This window comes from Hyaena hyaena, unplaced genomic scaffold, assembly GCF_003009895.1.
Source record: "Hyaena hyaena isolate Hyena2069 unplaced genomic scaffold, ASM300989v1 scaffold_24, whole genome shotgun sequence".
Classification (NCBI taxonomy): domain Eukaryota; kingdom Metazoa; phylum Chordata; class Mammalia; order Carnivora; family Hyaenidae; genus Hyaena; species Hyaena hyaena.
In genome coordinates, this window is record NW_024080656.1 from 1,643,550 (window position 1) to 1,668,139 (window position 24,590).

General features: G+C 47.7%; 1 protein-coding gene across 5 annotated transcripts in view; it reads left to right on the forward strand.

Moving 5' to 3' along the window:
* The window catches only part of TBC1D1 (TBC1 domain family member 1), a 218,011-nt gene extending 195,973 nt beyond the window's left edge, over nt 1–22,038 (forward strand). For 4 of the 5 annotated variants that reach the window (XM_039227040.1, XM_039227042.1, XM_039227043.1 and 1 more), the window contains 5 exons: nt 2,117–2,361; nt 4,351–4,510; nt 11,121–11,290; nt 17,718–17,891; nt 21,523–22,038. In XM_039227040.1, the coding sequence (XP_039082971.1) occupies nt 2,117–2,361; nt 4,351–4,510; nt 11,121–11,290; nt 17,718–17,891; nt 21,523–21,726 (953 nt within the window). In that variant the 3' untranslated portion in view covers nt 21,727–22,038. Of the gene's footprint in view, nt 1–2,116; nt 2,362–4,350; nt 4,511–11,120; nt 11,291–11,977; nt 12,127–17,717; nt 17,892–21,522 lie in introns of all 5 variants that reach the window. The other variant, XM_039227041.1, reaches the window with a different exon arrangement.
* The last annotated feature ends 2,552 nt before the right edge of the window (nt 22,039–24,590 follow it).

The window sequence follows — 24,590 nt, forward strand, 5'->3', positions numbered from 1 at the left end:
CTGTTCAACTATAGTAATAAAAGGAGGTTTAAGAATGCCCCCTCCTCCAACAGGGCCATTGAGTGCTGGCTCTGGTTTCTGTGAGGGGTAGTATCCAATACGAGAGGGTATCCCAACTAGCAGAAGTGCCAGCATTGACAGATTAAAAGGTGACCAGATCTCCGCCGGCATTCCTGCATGCCACGGGAGGCCTGTGGGTTCCGCCACCGGTACCCGTTTGAGACCCAGAGGAAGTCGGAGGGAGGGGTGCGTGCCAGGCTGGGGCAGGGGCATGTGCAAGATGCGCAGAGGTGGGAGGAGCCCCATCTGCTTCGAAGCAGGTGGGGGAATGGAGTGAAGAGCTTCCTGTCTGTTTTTGCCCTGGTTCCTTTGAGAATCAGGGGAAAGAGATGCACTCATGCTGTCAATACAATGGGCACATGTGTTCTTGAGCACTTGAACTAGGGCTGCTCCGAACTGAGGTGTGCTGTCAGTACGGAGTGTGCTGGGTTTCAGAGGCTTAGTATGAAAAAAAGGAACGCAAGATGCCTCAATAATTTGTGTATTGATTACCTGTTGAAATAACATTTGTTTATGTCAGGTTCCACAAACGGTCTTAAAATTAATTTTACCTGTCGCTTTTTAAAGTGGCTGCAGGAGGATTTTCAGTTACTGTGTAGCTGTCACCACAGTTAGGTGGTACGTGCTTTAGCCTAGGAAAATGCACAGGCATAGTACACCCTCTCATACTCTCATACACACACTTCCATTGCTGCACACAGCCCACGGAGGTGCCGAGCCTCCGAACACCCCCCTCACCCCTCCCCTGCTATGCCCTGGAGTAGAGGATGAGGTGGGGAGAGTGGGTGAGGAGGTGTGCAGGGCTGGGGCTGTAGAATTTGTTCTTTGAGCACCCGGGGCTGTTGATTGCTTTCCGGCAGTGGGGGGTGATATGGTCAGGGTGCGTTTGGGGACAGTTTGTTGGGGGAAGAGATAGAGCAGGCACTAAATGATTGCAGGACCAGAGATCAGGAAAGTATTTAGGCTGCTGCTATCCTCTTAAATCAAGTTCAGATAAACCAATCTGGATTAATTAAATGCTTTCTTATGAGCCTGAGGAAGAACACACAAATGCACCATCCTCCTTTTGCTGAGAATAAATAATTAAGGTGAACAATGAACTTGAACAGATGCACCTTCTGCCTTTGCTGACCCAGACAAGGCTGTAATTCTCACCTGGGTCCATGGTTGGCCCTCAGCTTGACTCTGGATATTTCCTCTCTCAATCAAGTGCTTTTCTCCCTGGAAGCACATTTCCCCATCAGGAACATTCCAGAAGGAGGCAGGTGAGGTGGTACTTGACAGCTATCAGCCACGAAAGCCTATTGGACAAAAGAAGTCTTTAACCCTTATCTGAACACCAGCTTTTTTATGAAAATAATCAGGATGTTGAGGGTTTTTGGGGTTTTGTTTTGTTTCTTTTTCTGTTTTTCTTTAAATTTCTTTCTGGAAAGTAACTGTTTTGTGTAAAAGAAAATGCCTGCTTCTTCTCGGTCTGCGTCAGAGTGCTGCCTATGGTTTAAGAGTACCGACATACGCGTGTGACGGAAGCACTTGGAGGCAGCACAGGGAAACGCCCACCAGGGGGTGTCTGGAGAAAGGCGAGCCCTGTGGCCGCAGGTAGGGGAGCTGGGGCAAGGTGGTAAAAACCACAGCTGTCCCCTCCTCTCGAGAGCAGCGGTGCGTTCAGAGGATCGACAGTCTTCTCTTCGTTGTAGATCAAAATCCCGGGTAATTACAGGACCAGAGGTAGTTCTCATTTCTGCCGCTGGACCACTGCCAATGCAGGCAGGGATCATTGCTGATTCTTAAGGGCTAACGTTACTCTAAGAACAGCCACCTCTTCTCAGGGACAGAGCTGATTGCTAGTCCAGCTTCCAAAGATCCGTTCTTTAACCTGAAGCACATCAGATTTCTGGTTCAATAAGATTTCTTTTCTTTTCTTTTCTTTTCTTTTCTTTTCTTTTCTTTTCTTTTCTTTTCTTTTCTTTTCCTTTCTTTTCCTTTCTTTTCCTTTCTTTTCCTTTCTTTTCTTTTCTTCTTTTTTAATCGTAACTAACATGTGTTGTTTTTGCAGGGCGAACCTTTCCAACACATCCGTACTTCTCTGCACAGCTGGGGGCGGGCCAGCTCTCACTGTACAACATTCTGAAGGCCTACTCGCTTCTCGACCAGGAAGTGGGGTACTGCCAGGGTCTCAGCTTTGTGGCGGGCATTTTGCTGCTCCACATGGGTGAGGAAGAGGCATTTCACATGCTCAAGTTCCTGATGTTTGAAATGGGACTGCGGAAACAGTACCGGCCGGACATGATTATTTTACAGGTAGAGAGCGCTCCTTATGTGTTTGCTGGAGACAGATGCCAAAACTGTTTACGATCCCTTTCCAGATCTCTGTGAGGAACTTTCCCCACAGTCCATTAACACTGGAGTGGCTGTCGTTGCCGAGCACTCCCCGTGTGCTAGTCATTGCGCCTGCCCGGTGTTTCATATTGCCCTTCTTGCAGCAGCCCTCAGGGAGACACTATTAATTAGCCCAATTTATAGGTGGAAAGACTGAGGCTCAGGTTACCCAGCTAGCAAATGGCAGGGTTGGGGCTTAAACCCGGCCCTGTCTGCCTGTTTATCTGTTGGCTTCTCTTAACACCTCTCGTGAGAAGGGAGGGATCTTACCTGTCTCGGAGCTGCATCCCTAGTTCCTGGAACAGCGCCTGGGATGAAGAAGGCACCCAGTCTGTATTTGTTGAATGAACACATGGCAGGTGGCAGGTCAGAGCAAAAGGAAACCAACCTGTGGTGTGTGCTAAGCGCCGCCACGGCCACCAGTCAGAGGTGGGGGGAGCTCTGACCCTGCTGTGGGATGACCCCGGAACGTTGGAGCATGCACACACCTGTTTACTCACCAGCAAGTTACTCAGATTTCAGGGCCTTGGGAAGTATTTTTTAAAGACAGAGTACATGAGAGCCAGGGACTCTTTGAGAGCATCAAATTGGGTGGTTAAAAATCCTTTCACCTCCGGGGCGCCTGGGTGGCTCAGTCGGTTAAGCATCCGACTTCGGCTCAGGTCATGATCTCATGGTTTGTGGGTTCAAGCCCCATGTCAGGCTCTGTGCTGACAGCTAGCTCAAAGCCTGGAGCCTGCTTCAGATTCTGTCTTCCTCTCTCTGACCCTCCCCTGCTCACACTGTCTCTCTCTCTCTCTCAGAAATAAATAAAATATTTTAAAAAAAAAATCCTTTCACCTCCACCTGTGAATACGAACCACATGAACATAAAATCCCCATAAAAAAAGCTGTTTCACTAAGAAAATGTGGACCCACATAACACTGCCCACAGATAACAGGTGCTTTCTACATTTTCCCCATTAGCTCTAATATAGGTGTGCCTGCCATGTGAGAGAGCGGACTCTCTAAGTTAATTTATATATAGCACATGACCGTCTTTGGGCTGCAGGCCTTAGTGACTAGATTCTTTTCAATCCAAAAAAGCCACAGCTACTCCTGAAGAGGGCTGCATTGTCTGGGCCTCCGGAGACCGTTGTTTTTGCCCGTTTGTAAAGTACGTGTCCAGCCTGTAGCATCTCACTGGGGTTCTGACCCTCTCCAGGTGGTTTCTTTGGGCTCAGCCATTGGACTGCGGAAGCCTGGGCTGAAGCTGGAACCCCTTTGAGCCCCCGGATCCTTCACCAGCTTCCTGTTAGAGCCATAGCAGCCTCTGAAGAGGGGCCCCTTTGGAAAAGTTATTTTCTCCGTCTTGAGAGAAACACCTGTCTTCCTATTTTAACTTGCACAGGATCTGTATATATTTCTTATGGTATAAACCTACAGAAGTCACACTTGTCCTGCCTGTTGAGAAGCCAGGAGGTCGAGAGCGGATTTACTATGTAAGCGGGTATAATAGAGCCCTTCCACGGCACCCGCATATGCCCCCCTTCGCTCTTAGCAGAGAGGCAGGCTTTCCATTTCAAATTCCCCTGGGTTTGAACTTTGCTAGGAATGTGTATTTATAAGAGAATTTGTGAAGTGTTTCCAGCAGACAGATGTTTAGATTCTCTTAGCCAAGGAACACCGGGAACGGTTGAAAGAAAGGAAGTGGTGGGCGGAGCCTGTGCTGGGCCACACCTGGCCAGGATCCGCATGCGCTGGGCACGGAGGACATGCCTGTTGGATAAATGAGTAGTGGAGATCGGTGGCTATCACAATCCAAACAGAATGTTTAACACTGTGATAATTCTCTCACAGCCTGAGTGGGATAAGTAGCTGAACACACGTAGCAGGAATCTGACTGTGACTCCCATGTGTGTGTCCCCACAGATCCAGATGTACCAGCTCTCGAGGCTTCTTCACGATTACCACAGAGACCTCTACAATCACCTCGAGGAGCATGAGATCGGCCCCAGCCTCTATGCCGCCCCCTGGTTTCTCACCGTGTTTGCCTCCCAGTTCCCTCTGGGATTTGTAGCCAGAGTCTTCGGTAAGTGCGTGTGATCTGTTTGCACGAACCGCCCTGCTCCTGTCAGATGGGAAACGTTTAGTCTCGTCCTGTGGGGAGTCTCCTCACTTTCATACCTGCACCTTCTACAAGAACAGGGGTGATTTGACGTTCTGAGTCTAGTCAGTGTTGGGTCTTGTGAAGTTCAAGATCTGCTTCACCTCTAAAACTTAACATAGTGGGGTTTAGACCTGCTCCTCTCACTGCCAGGCTGTCCCCAGAGCAGACGTCTTGAAAGAGTGGCCAGGGAGCCCCATGCTGGTATCCTAGGCGAGTGTCTCTCATGAATCGTCTTCCTCAGCCTCTCTGACCTGCGGCCCTGTTAACTGATGGCTCCTTAAAACCTTTCAACCATGACTTCTGGGCTCTTGGTCTTTCTGTGTTCCCTTTGCATCTCTTCCTCCCGTCTCTCTCCTTCCCTGCCCTTGGCTCTTCATTTTCTCTGCGTACTCACTGTGGAAGACCCCTCCCCGCTGATGACTCACTGCCCCTCCCTCTTGTGGCCCCCGCCTCATCTTCCCAGACTGCAGAGCCCCTTCCACGACTGTGCCCCACTGTGACCAACAGGCAGTTCCCGTTTCAAACTGTCTCCTACTTTCCTGATTTACTTTTTGAGGAGATCATCTCTGTCAGAGTTACACGGTTATTCACGTGCAAAGTCTCCAAGCAGCCTGCAGATGCCAAGGGTAATGATCACATCCACGTGGGCTTCAGGAGCCGAGTTACCCCTGGGAGCACGGGCAGCTCTCACACCGTGGGTTTTCCCTGCTTCAGAGTGAAAGAACCATTTTGACAATTCAGGTTCTTTTTCATTTTCTTCTTAGTGTGAAACTTATTAAAAAATTGATAATCCTCACACATTGAGGGTTTTTAAAGTGCCTCTGATGGGGCACGTGGGTGGCTCAGTCGGTTAAGCATCGGATTTCAGCTCAGGCCATGATCTCATGGTTCATGAGTTCAAGCCCCACATCAGGCTGTCAGCTATGTACGCACAGAGCCCACTTTAGATCCTCTGTCTTGTTCTCTCTGCCCCTTCTCTCTCTCTCTCAAAAATAAATAAACATTTTTAAAAATTATAAAAAAAAAACAAAGTATCACTGATGTTCGATCACTTGATAGCTTAAAAATATGTAATCTCTATGATCTGTAATCATACTTTTTCAGATTTACTTCTAGAATTAGAGACCATCTCAAAGGGGATGTCCAGAAACATTGAGAGAGCACTCCTTTGGCATACTTGGGAAAGACAACTTATAAATGCAAATTCTAGATACCTGAAATTTGCTTTTTAACATAGGAAGGCATTGAGTTGGCCTTTGCTCCTCTTTCCCCCCAGGGTACTAGATTTTTATTCTCATTCCTATCCACAAGGCCTTCTGAAGACTTTCCCATTTGGCTTTATTAGAAGAATCCATGTTCTGAAAATATTCAGTACCTGTTCCCTCCCCAAACCGATTCTTATTTTCTGCCCCTTAAAAAAATAATCATTGGAAAGAAAGAGATACTAAAAAAAAAAAATCTCTCATGGTTAAATAATTCATTAGTGAGATTTCATGAACTATTTATACTAAATTTTAAAAAGATAATTAAAAGCCTCAATTAAAGAAAAAGCATCTCAGAATTGTCTGCTTAGTTTACTAACAAGAGTCCCTGAAACCATGAGATCTCTAGCTGTAGGCTGCAGTCTTTCTTGCCAAAAATGCCTGTGTATTTTTTTTTTATTTTTTTTTTTTTACTTGCTCTGGAAATTAAAAGAAAATCATTAGTGCACTTTGCTTTTTCTCCTGATTTTTTACTGTATTTTTTCCAACAGGAGAGGAGTGAAGACTGAGTGGGGGAGTGAGGGAAGTTGAGGTTAATGGTTTGAAAACAGCTCAGGCACGGAATTATACCATTTGTGAGAAACAGTTTCCCCAAGGGGATTTGGACGGGAGTGTCGGCGCTGAGTTCTCCGCGCCCCTTGCAGATAGTTCTGGAGCCAAGGCCATAGAACTCTGTCCGGGAAAGTCTTCCCTGGCTGCGTAGGTATGAGGACAGAAGACCAGCCGCTCCCATCGGACAATATTCGCACCTCTAAAGCTCATTCTGACGACTTCATAAATTAGAAGCTAAAGCCATCAAAGTCAGGGTATTTATAGTACGTAATCAGTGGTGAGTCTTAGAGGCTCTTATACATTATGCATAAAGATGCCAGTGTGTGTAAGTCCGGGAGCCCCCAGACCCCTGCTGTACGAAGCGGGTATGTGACCAGCTGGCTGAGACTCCTCAGATTGCAGGCAGGAAGTAGGAACTTAAGGCAGCACTGTGTGATGTCATTTTGCAAAAACTGTTAATGTTTTTGGTTTTGTTTTGCACAACCTATTCCAATCCATTTATCAGTACTTAAAACCAAAGTATTTTATTAGTAGTAGGTCCCATAGAAAGTTTTTTGTTTTTTTTTTAAACCACTTCTGTATTTAGCATCGGTGACTCAAACCGTGTTTGTTTAGCTCCATGATGCTCGGTAGCTTAGTTTTAATTGCCCAAACCTGCCATTCATACGCTCTAGTCTTTTTTGGCCCAAAGCCCATTTCATTGTAAGCCTTTAGGCCTGAATAAACCATAAAAACAAATGGACCTTTGTCAACTATTCACCAGTTCATATGTAAGTACAGGATTCTCAGCTTGTGGACAGCGTAGGACAGCACAGCTCGTATATTAATTAACAGGTTACTTTGAATTAAGTATATGCTCCTTGGAGGCACACCAGCCAGTGACCTTCACATGGTAATCGCACTTCCTGAATGTCTGTCTTCCGATTGGGTGCCACATAAGGTAAAGTAGCCTCCTCCTGTGTGTTTCCAGAAGGGTCTTGGGAAAGATGTTTGCCCTGTTCACCTACAAATCACATCCAGCTTTATAAAAAAACAAAAACAAAAAAAACCCTGAAAACTAGGAGCCAACTTGCTTCTGATGCAGGTGGTGGCCGCAGTGCTCGGCTCCTGGTGTTTGCTAAGCGAGGTGCTGCCAAGCAGATGAGGGACGACGTGGGGTGTAAAAATGAAGGCTTTTGCAAAAAACACAGAAGCCACCTGTACTACAGGGAAGGACGCAGACTTTGAGACTAAAATAGACTTAGGAAAACAAGATGATTTCAATGTCCAGGAAAAAAGACTCTCCAGGGAACGTAATACATACAGAGCTAGGGAAGGGAGTTTTTGTCACATCTGCTTGTGCTGTGTCTGCCATCATCCTTCATTCCCCATCCCCGGCCCTGGGAGGAAGGTGGGGCTCTCGTACCAGGAGGACTCCAGCCTCCCAGGGGAAGGTCAGGGAGAGAGGGATTGCCCTTGACAAAGACAAAGGTGGCTGGAAAATAAATGCACCATAAGTTGGCTTACTGGCCACAGGCTTTGTGTTAATGGTTCCCCCTGTAGGAAACTGCACCTTTATATCATGGGGAATTTCAAATGGGGTTCCGATACATGTTAACACAGTAATGGGGCTGGCAGAGTGTCTTCAAAGGAAAGTAGCTATTTGCAAAGTAGCTATTGGCGTTGTTCTCAGCAAATGCTTGCTAAAGTGGTAGAGTCAGCTGAATTTCAGGTTCCCTTTACTTCCTGCCTGATAACACCCTTTGCCTGTTTCTGGGTAGCTTGAAACAGGGGAGGAGGGAAGTTGGCTGCAGGGCAGTGAGCGGTGAGCCGGGCTGCTGGGGTCACTCCTGCAGCTCACTCTCTTGTGGAGTGATTTTCACATGTAGGAAATTAACTCACTTCTCAAGGAGATTATTGGTTTTGGTTTCTTGTTTGAAATGCCCAGAATGGAGGCACCTGGGTGGCTCATTTGGTTAAGTGTCCAACTTTGGCCCAGGTCATGATCTCACAGTTCATGAGTTTCAGCCCTGCATTGGGCTCTATGCTGACAGCTCAGAGCCTGGAGCCTGCTTTGGATTCTGTGTCTCCCTCTCTGTCCCTCCTCTGCTCCTGCTCTGTGTCTCTGTCACTCTCTAAATAAATAAATAAATATTTAAATAAATAAATATTTAAATAATAAAAATAAAAATTTCCAGAATATAAATATGTAAGGATTGGAAGATGAACAAAAATTAAAGTAATTCTTTACTGTTACTTAAAAATTACTTAATTTAGGGGTGCCTGCTTGGCTCAGTCAGCTGAACATCTAACTTTAGTTCAGTGTTTCATGATCTCAATGATCGTGAGTTCCAGCCCTGTGTCAGCCTGTCTGCTGTCAGCACAGAGCCCACTTTAGATCCTCTGACACCCCTCTTTCTGCCCCTCCCCCTCTCATTCTCTCTCTCTCTTGCTCTCTCTCAAAATTAAACATTTAAAAATGTTTTTAAAAAATGCCTCTCCCAACTTTTTTTGTATTCTTCATACAGTCCAGAAAAGTCTAAGTTTATAATGCTAGGGAGCTCTCAGCTAAGTACATTTGTTATAAAAACCAAGATCCTAGCAGAATAAAATTTGGAAGACTCGACATCAGCCTTCAGAGATCACAGATATGGGGCACCTGGGCAGCTCAGCCGGTTGAGAAACTAACTCTTGATTTTAGCTGAGGTCACTATCTCATGGCTTGTGAGATGGAGCCTTACATCGGGCTCTGTGCTAACAGTGCAAAGCCTGTTAGGGATTCTCTCTCTTTCTCCCTCTCTGCCCCTCCCCTGCCTGTGCTCACTCACTTGCTCGCTTTCTCTCTCTCAAACATTAAAAAAAAGATTGCTGATATTGATTGCATGTTTGATTATGCTCATAAAACTTCCCTGAAAATTATGTATCTTAATTGGCTTAGATGAGGCAGTCTATCTAACTGTAAGGTACACGCCTCTCAGAGACTGAAGACACTAAGCTGTGGCAGTTGGTCCGGTGGTATAGTCCTTTTCTAGGACCTTGCACAGAATGGCTTGGTATTCTGATAGATGCCGTCAGATTTTGTTCAGCTATAAATGTTGATATATTGAAGAGAAGTGTCACTGTCTACACCACAGAAGCTTCACCTTTGTTTTGTTTTGGGGGAAATGTCATTTCTGTTTAAAAACACATCTCAGTTATAGTGCTCTTTTAGATCATTTTTATTTTCTATAGTGGTGAATTACATGGGTAGACGGTGTATTCTAGAAAGCCAACATTTTACAAGAATATTCTTCCACAGGGCTGTCTCGATACACATAACACTTCCCCTAAGAAGCTCACATCTCAAAGGTGCCATCAGTTCTCTACTTCATCTTCCCGGCATATACAGCCACCCCTGATGAGGAGGCAGCCCTCAGTCCCTTCCAGCTCCCTGGGACCGCCCGAGCCATGGGCACTTGTGATGTCTGTGGAAGCTGAGGCCCTGAGCCCTGTGAGAGAGACCTCGGGCCTCGGCAGGTGGCGCACACCCTGGCACCAGGTCTGCTGCTGCAGTTGAGGCCTTGGTGAAGGTCCCAGGGCATCTCCAGGCCTAACGTGGTCTGCGGGCGCCTAGGGGTGCGCTGTGCCCAGACCACTCCGATTCAGACACCTTTCCTACGTGTGCACTGGCTTCTGGCCTTTCCTGTTTCTTACTGGCTTTTATGTGTTACCGCACCGAACCACCTAGAGAGGCCAGTGAGGCTGGGGACTCCTCTCACCCACTAACGTCTTCCCTGACTTGAGGAGATGGACCACTCCTTGGTCTCTTCCATTAGCCTGCAGCACTGCCTGCCCCCCATATTGACAGTTGGCCTCTAATTAAGTATTTTGCTCTAGTCATTAAAGTTTTTTTTTCTTGTATTTTTAACTCCAGTTCTTAGGTAACTTGCCTGAATGTAGCCACCAAATAGTTTGTTGGTAGGGCTTTATGCTTCATTCTCAGAACACGTTGAGTCTTTCTCCGGTGGCTTCAGCTCGTGAGGAGGGGGCGCCAGGGCTGAGCTGGCGGTTCGCCCAGGTCCCCGGGCCACTTGCCCTCCCTCGTACCATGTACAGTCCTTGCTAACATGCACCAGCTGGTCTAAGGAAAAGCTATGACAAGAACTAGAAAACAACTCTGGCAAAGTTCTTTGAATTTCTCTGAACAGAGATGGTTTGTACTCCATTATGATGCCAAAATGTAGCATATTGCAAATATTTAATAACGTACTCTTGCAACTCTGCAGACATTTTATAGATTTTAGAGCTTTTTTAATTCCTTATTTCAAAACAAGGAAGAGGAGCATTTTTTACATTTCTGATGCTTTATATCTAAAAATCTTTCAGTTGTACCCATAAAAATGTGTTAGTAACTCCTTTAAAATCCAGAGCATTTCTAGAAAAACAGGGTGATAAAAAGGTTTTTTTCTCTTTAACTTCTGAAGCATGTTTGAATTTAATATATTTTTAGAACAACGACAAAAAAGATTTATCAACCTATGACAAAATCTTAGCAGTATGTTTATTTATATTTCTTTTATTATTTGCAATATTGTCTTGACAACCTTATCTGAAATATCAGGCACTTAAGAAGGGAATAAAGTTTGCAATTTGGACTTACATCTCCCACCATCCTGCTCTGATGTGTGGAAAAGAAAATGCAATGTTAGTTCATCAGAAACTGGTCTGGTTTAACTTTCTGCATTTCTGTGTTTTCCCAGATATGATCTTTCTTCAGGGATCAGAGGTCATATTTAAAGTGGCATTAAGTCTGTTGGGAAGCCATAAGCCCTTGATTCTGCAACACGAAAACCTAGAAACCATAGTTGACTTTATAAAAAACACCCTTCCCAACCTGGGCTTGGTGCAAATGGAAAAGACCATCAGTCAGGTATGATTCGACCCGACCTTCCAAAGGCTTAAGCCATTCTGGATACGAAGACCTTAATTTTCTTTTGATCGGGACCTATCTCCTACCACTTTGTATCCTGGGCAGTATCTTGTGTGATGCCCAGCATGTAGGAAACACACAGACAGATACGTGTTCAGTGATTCAGTGCCTGCCTGAGTGTGCTTCTGTTGTGAATGGGATGGGGATGTGCCACCTGGGAACCTGGTGGCAGTGTTCCGGTGTGACAGGCAGCACAAGTTACCAGTGATTTCTTACAATTAAGAGGCTTCACCCCTAGTTTGTTCTTCTGAAACACACGCGCTATTCAGTGTAGGCTCTTCTACGTGCTTTGATTTTTCCTGCCGCAGGGTATTATTTGGAATTTTCTCAAAACAACCTTCGGTAGCAAAGTGGTGATAGAGAATATGTATTCTAGAAGTTTGTTCCATGGTGTGGCTTTCAAAATAGAAGTCAGTTCCACATCTGTGACTTCAGCACTTCTACTTTCTATAGACAGTAGAACCATTCCTCTCTGAAATGTTAGGGGTGAGGGTGGATGGAGCCAGAATTACCACTAGATCAGTGGTTAAATGGTCTGGGCTAGGGGCTAGAGCAGATTTCGACTCTGTAGAAAGAAGAATATGCTGGTAATGATTGTTGACCCTGAAGGACTGCGCTGTTTCGCAGCAAGTGGATCATCACTGGAAGTGTCCAGAGGCCAGGTGGCTTAGAAAATGCTCTGGAAGGGATTTCTGCACCAGGGCCAGCAGTCAGGCCCCTGCGAAGCCTAAGACTTACCTCACCTGCTCTAACTACAATGAAAACAGAGCAATCAGGTAAAAACAAATAGTGAAACAAAGCTAGTTTTTAAACATCTTTATTCCGAAGATTTCTGATAGTCCGAGATGAAGCCAGTGACCCTGATGGGTTGCACCCAGATGGTGTGTTTGTGGTCTCTTGGTGCCCCTCCTTCAGTGTTGGGCACAGAGGAAGAAGCAGGTCTGACCTGGGAAAGGCGCAGGTGGCAGCCACGTGGCTCTGGGTCTCCACACGTTTCCTATGCCTGTGTGCAAGGGCACTACCTTCCACGCCACACTTCCATTTTTAGTTTATCGATAGGCTCTGCATCCCTGGCGTGTTTCTCTCACTGTGCACAGCTTTGGCCTGTTCAGGCCCTACTTTGTGCCAGGTTCTGTGAGAATGTACGTATACACATGATCTCATTTAATCATGACCAAATCCCCAGGAGGATAGGTGATTTTAACTCATGAGGAACTCCGGGCGCTGAGAGGTAAATTCGCCGGTCCACAGTCGCCCTGCTGCAAAGCAGGATGGGAGGGTTTCTCTTGCCTCCAAGTGATTTAGCAGCTACTCTGGGTGTCATTTAACTACAGAGCTTTTCTGTACCTCACTAGTATGTTAATACTGAATTCTCAGCCCTTTTGGTTCCTTTATGTTTTGGCATTCATGTGCATGGACTCCCTTTTAGAACTTTCACTGCATATACATACGCTTTCTGGCCGCTGGGGCAGACAGAGAGCCTGGGTTACCCAAAGTCTGTGCCTAGTGAATGCCTTGACTTTGCACCTGGCCCTAAGACAGGCAGTCTCAGCTGACATTCAATTTGCCTCCTAGATATTGAGCTCCAGAAAAGAATCCCATTTTTCTTCCCTTTTCTATAAAGAATATTTATTCACAGTATCAAGTTCTCTCTAAATGTTGAAAGAATAGAAGTGGACACAGCATGGAGAGAGAACATTGTGTGTGTATGTGTGTGTGGTTTGTTCTAGGCAACTGTCTTGGACTTGGCATCCTTTACTCCATTGACTCCTTGACAACCCAGGGGCATGTATTATAATCCCCATATTTATAGGTGAGGAAACTGGGCCTGGAAAGAGTAACATCCCCAGTGCTCCCGTTTACAGTGGCAAAGCCAAGAATGTAATGTCTCTGACACCAGAGCCCATCCTGCGCAGGAAATAAGCATGTAATCCTGTAATTTCAAGTGTGGTAAGAGCCACAGTGGTGCCTGTGCAAGGACTTATGGGAGCCGGACGCCAAGCTGGTGGAGTGGTGCCGCTGATTAAGAACTTGGGGGGTGGGGGGGTCGTTGGATTCCACTGGGCCCAAAGAATCAGCTAAGAACAGAGGTCAGCACACATTTTCTGTCGTGAGCCATATAGGAAGTCTTTGAGGCTTTGTGACCCAGTCAGTCTCTGTTGGAGTCACTAGTCATTCTGTCTTTGAGGCACAAAGTCAACCAGATAATAAATATGTACACGAATGAAGTGACTGCGTTGCAGTAAAACTTTATGAAAACCTGCAGTGGAACAGATGCAGTCCACAGGCCCCACTTTGCTGATACCTGATCGCAGGCAGCGGAGTGAGAATAGAAATTCTAGATGCCTCTGCGGTGAGCTTTCAAGGGGAGGGCGCTTGGGGAGTGGGGAGCAGCAGCGGAGAGAACACGAAATCTGTGTTTGGGGGCCCGGGTTTGCAACCTGGCAGAACTCTTGCCCGGAAGTCGTTAGCATGCCAGGCAGCTCACTGCCCCTCCTCTCCCGGGGGTGCTCCGGTTTCAAGTCCTACAGAGATAAGGCCTGAGGCACAGTGTGACTCCTCTGTAGTCTCACAGGACCCCTAAGCTCAAATCTTGGAGGTCCACAGGGTGGAAGTGATAGACCTATTCACTGCACATGACAGAGCTTTCTGTCCTGTGTACGAACGGGCAGAGTCCAGGTGGTCCTCTGTGATGGCCAACGGCGCCTTCTCATGACGTGCCTTGTCTACAGGTGGCCTCAGCTTGAGCAGCTGGGATGCGGGCTGCATCCAAACACGGTGGGAAGGGTCGCTGAGGAGAGGGTTCTGCAGCTCTGGCTTAGATTGGGCAGGCAGGAGCAGCCACGGCGGGGCAGGCCCAGAGTGGATGGCGTCCAGGGCTGAAGGACGAGGGTCTCTGAAGTCTCTGTGGCAGTTCCTCAGTGTGACTTAACTGTCAGTCGTATATGAGCCGTAAAAACCCTCTGACCCAAGAAGGGGGAAACCCTGGGAGTAAACAGAAGTGAAGAGGAGGAGGTCAGGTCGGTATGCTTGTCACGGTGGGTGCCGTCTGCCTCTGCAGCCTCGTTGCAGCACAGGGAAGAAAAACACAGTTGGAGAGCGACTTCGGGAGACAGAGCAAACAGCCTCTGTTCAGCCCCGCTTGGGCTGCGTTCGGAGTGTGGCCCCAGACCAGCACCGTGTCCCTGTATCATGTAGGAGCTTGTTAGAAACGCAGAATCTGGGGCCTCGCCCCAGACCTGCTGAGTCAGAATCTGCATTTTAACGAGGTCCCCAGGGCACTCACACGCACTGGAACATTTGAAAAGCGCTGCTGTGGGCAACTTCATTAAAACCACACTTAGACAATTCCTTGTTCTAGTTGAGCTTGTAGGATAGAAACCAGAATTTTAACAAGGTTCCTTTTGTTCAGAAGACGCTCCTCAAAATCACCGTGTTGAGGCCGCCCCTTCTGCATGGGGAGGGGCCTTCCTGCTTGGGCAGTTTACTGTTGAAGATGAGGACTTCTTAAAAGGCCAATCAGTGCCATACCAACAGGGCGGGGTACAGTGAGGAGGAATATTTTACCATTGGTATTGTTTAGAATTGCTTGCATGTGGTGATAATAAAAAGCAGACCAGTTTTTAGTTGGGTTTATTATTTTTAAGTTCACTCCAGGCACTGTACTCCCTCACTGCTGATACCGGGCACACTGCCCCACGCTCCAGCCCTTGGTATGCCACTGAGACAGACAGACAGCTGCGGGGAGGGAAGGGTTCTGGTGGAAAGTACATGGTTAGCTCCGCCGACATCAGGGTTAATGGCTCCATTGTACCGAGTGTCCACAGACTGCAAAGAGAAACTCACTAGGTCTCCAATAGCAAATGAGCCAAGGACATAAACAGGCAATTCACTAAAAAGGAGATACATCTAGTAAACAAATACCTGGGAAATTATTTAGCTTCATGCATAATTTAAAAAGCATGTAATGCTCTACCTACTAGATTAACAAAATGAAAAATTTTAAGGCCAGTACCCACTGCCAAGGGCATACTGTATCTGGCACATTGGTATGTTGTTAATGGCATTGTGCATTGATGATTCCCATTTGGGAAGCAATTTGGCAGTGTGTATCACAAGCCAGTAAAATATTCATACCCTTTGACTCAGTAATCCCATTTCTTGGAATGTATCCTTAGGAAATAATCCAAAATATGGGAAAAGCCATATGTACAAGGATGTTCAGGGTTGTCATTTATAACAACAGAAACTTTGCAAGTAACTAGATATCCAAGCACTTGATGAATGGATTTACATGGTTGCGACACGTTGAGTACGTACAATAATGAAGCCATCGGTAATTACGGAAATGAAGAATACGTAGCAACTTGAAAAAGCACTGTCCGAGGACCTGGACTCTCCTTTCTCCGCCAGTCACACACCGCCAAGGTCTGAGATCAATTCGAGGGCGTAACTAGAGAATCAAGGGCTCTAAGTGTTACAGCCGCCAGGAGATAATGATGCAATTAAGCAGCGGCAATTTCGACCCAGGATGGTTCCTAGGGATTGATGGAGTCCTGAAAGAGTTTACGGCTTTGGGCTTCGGGCACAGCTGAGAGCCAGTAACCTCAGCAGGTCATCAGTCTGCATGAAAGGCCACAGGTTCTGTTCCCAGGTTTTCCACATTAGTAGCTCATTTAAAAATCTGTGGAAGAAAAAAGTGTGGGTATGACATTTATTCTGCCTCATATTTATAATTTTACACAGTGCCACGGCACTCTCGGTTTTAAAGTTTGTGGTTTTTACTCTGAGCTATTCAGAGGCTCTGTGGTGCGGCATCCTCTCACTTTGCTGAAGCACAGAGTTGAACATGAAGTACGTGGAAGCCGTTTCCGTAGCAGCCGCTCACCTTGCCAGGCACTTGCATGGAGCCTCCACCAGTTCTCACATAATTCCCACAGCGATGATGGGAAGTGGGTGCCGTCACCCCCATGTCGGAGGCCAGGAACCGAGGCCGGGAGAAGTCATGCAGGGCGTCTCCAGTGGAGCCCTGCTTCAAGGGCTGAGTCCGCGTTCTTGACTGTGACATAGAGATGATCTTCCCTGCGGAGCTCACAGGTGCTCTGAGGGACAGCAGAGACTCCGACCAGCACAGCGGACTTTCACATGCAGATGGACCGCCAACGCACTGCATATTCATTTCTCAGCACAGAATGACTTTTGTGTCTAAGTGGTATTGTCCATTGAATTAAATTTGAAAAGTAGGAAGTTGAAAAACTAAATCACAAGGAAGAGAAGATTGTTGGAAATGGTGTGAAAGTGAACGTGGTTTTTGAACATAGATTTCAGGAAGATAGGATTCCTCTGTGTTTGAATGCTGGTAGGGAGAAATAGGTTTTCACTGATTTTAACTATGTTGGAGTTTCTTAAGGAAAGACAGTGAAGAGGCCTTATGTGCTCTTCTGAAGTCTAACTTCATCCTCTAGATGTTTGTTCTGATGGTGCTGGTCATCTGTGGTCCCAGGATGACCCAGTGCTCAGACCCACACACAGGGCCACGTTGGGATGTCACTTCTGTGCCGAGAGGCATGGCCCATGGGGTGATCCCATAGCAAAGGCTAGGGAGAGAGGATGCGCCTGGAGCCTCCCCCCCCCCCCCGTCATGACCCCCTCTGGAGCCCAGCTACCATGCAGCTCACTCATCGAGAAAAAGTACAAACTTGAGCAACTCACTTGCGCACTGTGGGGCTGCTGTTCACACGGGTGGGTTTTTGATCCCTGTCCCTATTCTGGGCAGGAAGGCAGTGTTTCACATGCACTCATCCGTGTGGGCGGCATTTGGGGTTTGGCTCATCTCCGCATATCTTGTGTGCAAAGGAGGGGTTTTTAGTAAACAGTTCCATTACTTAGCTGTTCTTGTAGCTCTAAAAACCCAACTGAACTATAATTAAACTTTGACTCGGTGACTGAGCAAATAGGGCTAGGATTTTTTTTGTTTTTTTCCTCTCTCTTTGACCCATAGCGGACGTATCTAACATAATAGAATTTTCAGAGAAAAAGGAAGTAACTACTGAAATAAGAACTAAAAATACATTTTTATAAGCCTTGTGAAAAATAAAGTTTTGGCTTGTGGAAAATGAGTATCAGAGACCCTCACCTGTTATTACCGTAGGTTTATTTCTAAATGCTGCTTTTATTCTTTTCTTCCCAAGTAAAATTGTTACCTTATCAATGCAGAGAATTTTCCTTTTCTTTTTTTTAATGACTAATTGTAAGAACCAGGCATAGAGTGCATGCTTAGTGGAAGCTTGTTGACATGGATGTGTGTGTGTGCGTGCGCACAATTTTTCTCATTTTCAGCGCCTGATGACTTTTTTGTATATAACAGGTGTTTGAGATGGATATCTCTAAACAGTTACAAGCCTATGAAGTCGAGTACCATGTGCTTCAAGAAGAACTTATCGATTCCTCTCCTCTCAGTGACAACCAAAGAATGGACAAATTGGAGAAGACCAACAGCAGCTTGCGTAAACAGAACCTTGACCTTCTGGAACAGCTGCAGGTAGAATACGTTTATAAAGCAGCTTCCCGAGCCTGGAAAGCACGGTAGATCATTAGCGCACAGAAGCACCCGCCGGCTGGGTTTTCCTGTGACCGCAGGACCTCCCTCCCCTGGTCTGTTTATAGTTGGGATCAAAGGTACCCCCAGGAGAATTGGGCCTTTTTATTAGGGAGCAGACAGATTATCCTTTGCTGGAGCTTTCTGAGAGGCTGTCTTTTCACTTAACCTTTTTAGGAGACAGGCGCAGCTCCGACCTTGGGTCCAGGATGCTGAGGGACTATTCGCTGAATGCCAGCAATTGTGCTTTGAGTAATAACCAGAGAATCCAAGGCTCGGGCTTCTGTGATGAACCAGCAAGGCCCATGGAGGGCAGTAACACAGAAATCTACCCAACAGAACAAATCAGAGCAGGTGGTCATGATTTGGGAGTCCTTACTGCAAATGTTGGATTAACGAAGGACACTGTTCTTCCCTCTAGAAGCTCCCATCTTAGCCTGGATAAGTGTCAATGAGAACACACGGTGGAGAGGCAAACAGACAATGCATACGGAAGGGTGAGAGGGGCAGGCCAGGTCCCAAAAGCCAGCTCGTGCCAGGTCCGGTGTTATCCCTGCCCAGAGCTCCACACGGCACACACTGCTGACCCGCTGGGTCCCGATTCTGTCATCTGTGTGACGCGGACGGAACCCCTGACTGCTTAGCACAACCCCTTTACCAACCAAATGGGATAATGTAACCACACAGTGTACTTTTTTAGGGCCATAAATGGGTGGTAATGCCAAGGAATTGTTTGAGGGGTGTTTTTAAAAATTTTTGAGCTGCTGCAAAGGCAAATACACATTTTCCCCCACTGTGTGTATTTTATGGTGTCCCTGGGCTGTCCTTACAATAAGCTTTCCATCCTGACCTGAGCCTCTTATTTTTCTCCATAGAAAGTTGCCGCTTTGCAGACACGGGCTTGGCAGTGATATGAGAGAGGCCAGCGTTTGCGAGCTTAATAAACCAACCCTGTCCAAAGTGCATTCCTCCCAGCAGGGATTTACCCCAGGAGACCCTGGTGGCTATTTACTGTAGAGGAACAAAGAAAACTGCTTTCCCTGCCCAGTCCTAACTACCAGGCGCGTTCTGAAATTTAGCTTCTTTTCCTCCCTGTAAGCCCGAGATGTCCTGACTGACGATGTGCTTGCGCACAGTGTCTCTGGGGAGTCGGAGCTGTAACCCAAAGGGGGGGCTCCAGGGGACAAAGAGCCTTATCTGGCCTGTAATGGTCTGCAGCTGAGGTGGTGATTTTAAGTGACTTCCAAACAAACAGTATGCCTGTGAAGTAGAACCTGCTGGAATGTTTGTTTCTGACAAAGCTCAGATTTGCATTTGAAGCATTCGGCTCCTTAACATAGGCAGGACGGAAATAAAAGATGCAGTTTATTGGACTAATGCCCACGTGCTCTTTTCTTGTGGTGAAGGGTGCATGTGATTTCACGTTGCCTCTGTGATACTGTACCCTCTTCGTGACAAGAAGAAGCTGTGATGTTGCTGGGATCTCTCAATTGCCCCAGAAAGGCATCAGGCAGTCATGACTGACCTCCTCCTTGGAATGGCCTTTCTTAGAGCAAGTGGCTGTGCACTTCTGGAGGTGTCATTCCAGATGGCAGAGGTGCCCTCCCCCGGCTATTCAGAGTCCTTGCCTTGCTGGGGGCCAGGGCCGCCAAGATTCAGAAGATGGTGCTGTTCAAGAGTAGGGGCAGGGACTGCAGTATTTGTGGGTGCTTGAAGATCGCTTTCCTGTTACTGTCTGAGTCACGTGGGTTTACGGTCATTCAGCCAGACTACACACGTTCTGTAAGACTCACACCTCCTTTCTTTCTTTTCTTTTTTTTTTTTTTTTTTTTAACGGTTTTCAGAGTCCAAGGATAGGTGTGGATAAGTGTTCAGTATAATCTTTTTTGAACATAAATCTTTGCGGTTTTGTCAGGGTATCAAAATTAACCTATTTTCTAGCATTGTCCTGTTTGTATAGTTGCCAGACATACCAAGGTCCCATTTATTTTCTTGGTAAACACTTGATGCTGTCTGGCAGCCGGAGAGCATGGTGTTCAACCCACTCTGTCCAGCAGCACATACAAGACGACTGCAGAGACAAACCAAATGGTGCCAGATAATAACAGACGCACGTTTGTTTTGCTGAGCAACTGTGAGTCATCCAGTGACCGTGAACTAGGTGCTGTGGGAGGCCAGACCCACATGCAGGAAGAGACGTGCCTTCCCCCACCAAGGTCCTCCAGCCTCACTGAGGAGCCCGACATTCATGTAGAACACAGAGGGCCAGGCAGAACCGCGCCCCACTCACTGTGTGGCACTCTGGGGAATGCCGTGGGCCTGGAGGACGAGGTGGGCCTGTCCCAGGCCTTGACCTTGGGTAGGAACGTGAGGCTTACAGAGTGCTCCTTGCAAGTGCACACTGAGCGTGAGCACCCCTGCCCGGTAAGCAGACAGACTTAGCATCTCGGTCCTTCCTTCCTTCTATTTTGAGTGTTTCAGTGGCACAGCGAGACTGAGACTTTGAGTCGTGAGTTATCTGTCTGGCACAAGTGTCGCCTTGTTCAAAAACCTGTTTCCCTTGTTTTGCAAATGAGAGGAGGAAAAAATACACGTACCATTTTCCCCACCCAGAATAAACGGGAATGTGTACTGGGCTGGGCTGGGTGTGACCTCGTGACCCGAGCACTGCAGGATGTAGCGGCGAGCCGAGGACCAGGCCGGGAACGGGTGAAGGTCAGACTTTCTGTGGCTTTCTCAGGAAGCCCCTCACCTTCCCTGGAGCCCCCTCGGTGCCTGAGAAGCCGGCCCTGGTGGATCAGGAGGAGGAGGGACAGTGTTAGAAGCACCTGAGAAGTTCTGCCCCGCCGACCCCGTGTGCCAGGCGCCAAGGATACAGACTGGGTGTGAGTGAGGACACCGCTTACCATGGTGCTGCTGACCGGTCAGCGAGACCAGACATGTGGGCCTCGTAACAGATGCTTGGACATCGTGAGTGCCCCCGCACGTGCTCTGGGGGACATGCCCGTGTTCCTGGATGGGTGTAGCAGGTTACTGTGAGGAAGATAGAGAGGATTTTGGGTTAGAAGGCTGGTGCTGCCAGGGCCTTCATGTGCAAACCATTTGAACATCAGTCTGAAATCAGTCTACGTATGAGTATATGCATTCGTGTAAACAGGCCAGACGGTGCTGCAGTAATGAAGGAAGCTTGAAACCTTAGTGGCTTGGCACAGCAGGAGTCTTTTTGTCCCTGAAACCCCACCTCTTGTTCATGAAGCACTCTTTGCCCATATCAGACTATCTTCCCTGTTGTCAGTGATGGGGATCAGGCTCCCTTTGCGCTATGAAGCCACTGTCTCAGAGGAACCACAGCAGGGAAAGCAAATGCTGGAGGACCTAAGAGTGGCCCCGGCTTTCCGCAAGGGAGCCTGGGAAATGTAGATTTCCTGTGCAGCCAGAAGAGCTGATGATAAACACACAGGCTTTATCTCTGTCAAAATAGGCATCTGAAGTGTCCCCGAGGTTGAACAGAGGAGTGTACAGTGGGTCCCCCCATGTTATCATTGGACACTTCACATTCTCTTTTATTCCCCAGGTGGCAAACAGTAGGATCCAGAGCCTGGAAGCCACCGTTGAGAAGCTTCTGACCAGCGAAAGCAAGCTGAAGCAGGCTGCCCTTGCCCTGGAGCTGGAGAGGGCCGCCCTGCTGCAGGTGGTAGAGGAGCTTCGGAGGCAGACGACGGCAGAGCCGAGTGGGCTGGAGCCTGACCTCGCACAGCCCGGGCCCACGGGGGACTGACAGCACCAGAGATAGCACTCGCCAGAGCCTGGCTCCGAGGAGACACTGTGGCCCCGCCCTGACACTGTCCAGGCCTTAACAGAGAGGGACAGACCATGCTGGAGGGAGAGAACCAGGCATGACGCGTGCTTCTCAGGGAGGAAACTGGCTTCCAGCGTGCAGACTGTCCTGAACTAAAACTTGCAAGTCAGGGGGACAGATGTCCCGGTGTTTCTTGTTGTTTAGGTTGTATTCCGTCCCTTCTCCAGTCCTGATTGCTGTACCCAATAGGTTTAGATGGCATGGACGTGAATAAATTCACCTTTATGTTTCCGTGTTGTTTCCTCCTTCAGTATCACTGTGTTTGCAGCGAGCACTGAGTGAAGTCAAGAGCCGGAAGGAAGGGCTGGAGAGGAGTCCTCTGGTACAGATGTGGGTCCGTCCCTCTTCCGGGTTCGTGGGACTACAGCCTTTGGGTCACCGGCAGGCTGTGGGGCTCACCCTTGTCCTGGCCATGGAAGCCCCAGATAGCCATTAGGACACCTGGAATTTATCACTCTCCTTGGTATTTAATGAAGTTTGTCTTTTAAAAAAATTAGTTTTCACCCCTGGCTTAGTTCTTAAATATCAATCAAAGTCGCTGTATTTAAATGTTTTATGGGCAAATCACCAGTTTTTAGGTTCAAACCAAGTGTTACCAGCGAGCGGCCTGTGTTTGCAGAGTCTGCGATGTTTACTTCTCTGCGGGTTTTCATCGCCATGTTGCAGCCGTGTATTTATTGTTGCTGCTGTGTGACACAGCGCAGCTGTGTGTCCCTCTGAGTCTCCACCCTGGGGAACCGTACTCCCTGCAGGAGTCGCCGGCACATTGGCATTTTCACACCAGAGATCCTGGGACTTGCAAAAAAGCCATCAGCCCAAAATTGCAATCAAGTACACGGCAGCTGAGAGCAGTTTTTCAGAGGTGGAAGGTGTGTTTTGAATAGAACTCACGATGCAGCGACCCCGTTCTTCAGGATGATCCTGTACCTTCAACAAGCACAGAGCCGCTCACAGGTGGCGTGGCTTCATCTGGTCACCACGCGAGGCCTCTTCACAGGTGCCCTCGGAACGGGCTGTCGGGTGAGAGAGGAGCTCTGTAGGCACATGTCCCTTTGTGAGGGCAGGATCACTCTGGCCTTTGTCACCGTAGCCCCGTCTACTCTTTCTAGTCCACAGTGGCTTCTCGTGACTCAGCCGTGGGCGTCTCTTTAAGCCTGAGGCGAAAGGAAGGGTTTTCATATTGGAGGTTGCCCTCGAGCTCCCCAGACATTTCATAGGGTGACAAAAATGCTGTCCCCAGTGCCTAACAGGTGGCTGACACCGGGACCTGCCCTGCTGCCGCATCAGAGGATAGCAGTTCTCACAAACCAAGATGACCAGCCCAGGAGACTCTGTCCCAAGTCATCTGCCAGCTAGACCTTAGAGGAGTTAACATTTGAGGGCTGCCTTCCACAGATTTTAGTGTTGAAATGTTTAACGGTGTTGAATTTTGGACATCTTCTTCCTCAAAAATGTTGACTCTGCATTCAGTTAAAAACCAAGACAGCAATAAATCCATGCCCACACTTTATGGTGTCTGTTTTATTGGTGAACTTTGGAGTTTTCCTTTCAGGCCTGGGTGAAAGAATGCCTGGTGAGCACCAATGGGCCAAAGCGGGAACATCCCCTGACCCCCCAGAAACCGTTTGAGGTTTTTGGTCTCCACCTCCTTTGTTTCCAGTGCTGTGAACCAAGTGCTTGTTACGTTGTAGCACCTCCACACTGGGGTGAGTTGGAGCAGGAATGAACTACAGGTGACCGGGAGTGCTGCTGTGAGGCTGCGCCGGCGGAGAGAATACAAGCTGTGAGTACAGATTGGACACGCTCAGCCAGAAACATCCACAGAGCCAGTGTTCGTTACTGCTGAGGATTTGTGGAAGCAAGTTCTTAAACCAAGTTCATGTTCTGTTCACCCCCCCCACCCCCAACTAGAGGCACACACGTGTGTACTTGAAGGTTGTCCTTTTGATACCATTTATGTTCTCTTAGACTTGGGGCATTATCAGCCCTCAGGAAAACATGATTTCATAGAACACATAAAAATACCTATGCAGAGCACTCCGTCTCAGGCACCTCTTAGGAGTTCCGTATAGATAGAATAACAGTGTCTGTCGTTTGGTTTGGTTGTGAGTCAGAAGAGAAGAGTTGCTCCCAGCTCCACGAGCTACAGGATTGTTACAGGAATTCCACCCGACACTGTTGTGTGAGGAGCTGGAGAAAAGGTCCAGAGGGAAGTACTTGAATCAAGACGAGTCACCAGTTGGTCCCATCTGAGGAAAGCAAGATGCACTCAGTTGCCGGACTGGGCCTGGCCCAGGTGGATGAGGGGAGCTCTACGGGATGCTCTTCCGCACTATGGAGAATGCCTTTGTGCGTCTGCAGCCTGGTGTCTAGTGGTGGGTCTGGGGCCACTGTGGGTCAACACACAAGGTCAACCCCTGAGAAGCAGAGGTAGAGCAGAAGAGAATGAGGGTAAGCTGGAGACTGCTGGGCACCCCGGTGTCTGTCTGTCAATTTTGACTCTGATGACCTTCAAAGAAAAATGGCCCTTGCTTCACTTTTGCCTTCCACAGCTCACACAAGCATGCCTTTAAGCCATGGCTGACTTCATACCACCAGGAAAGGGGACTCTGGGAAGGGTAGTTCAGGCTTAACCAAGTGGAGCTGCTACACACTGCCACAGTTAATTTTGGATCTGCCTGATTCAAATGATAGACTACCCCCTTCGTCTGCTGGCCTCTGTCAAGTGTTACCAAAGGTTCTACAGATTAAGATCCAGAAAGTCCGTGGTATAAAGTAATTTA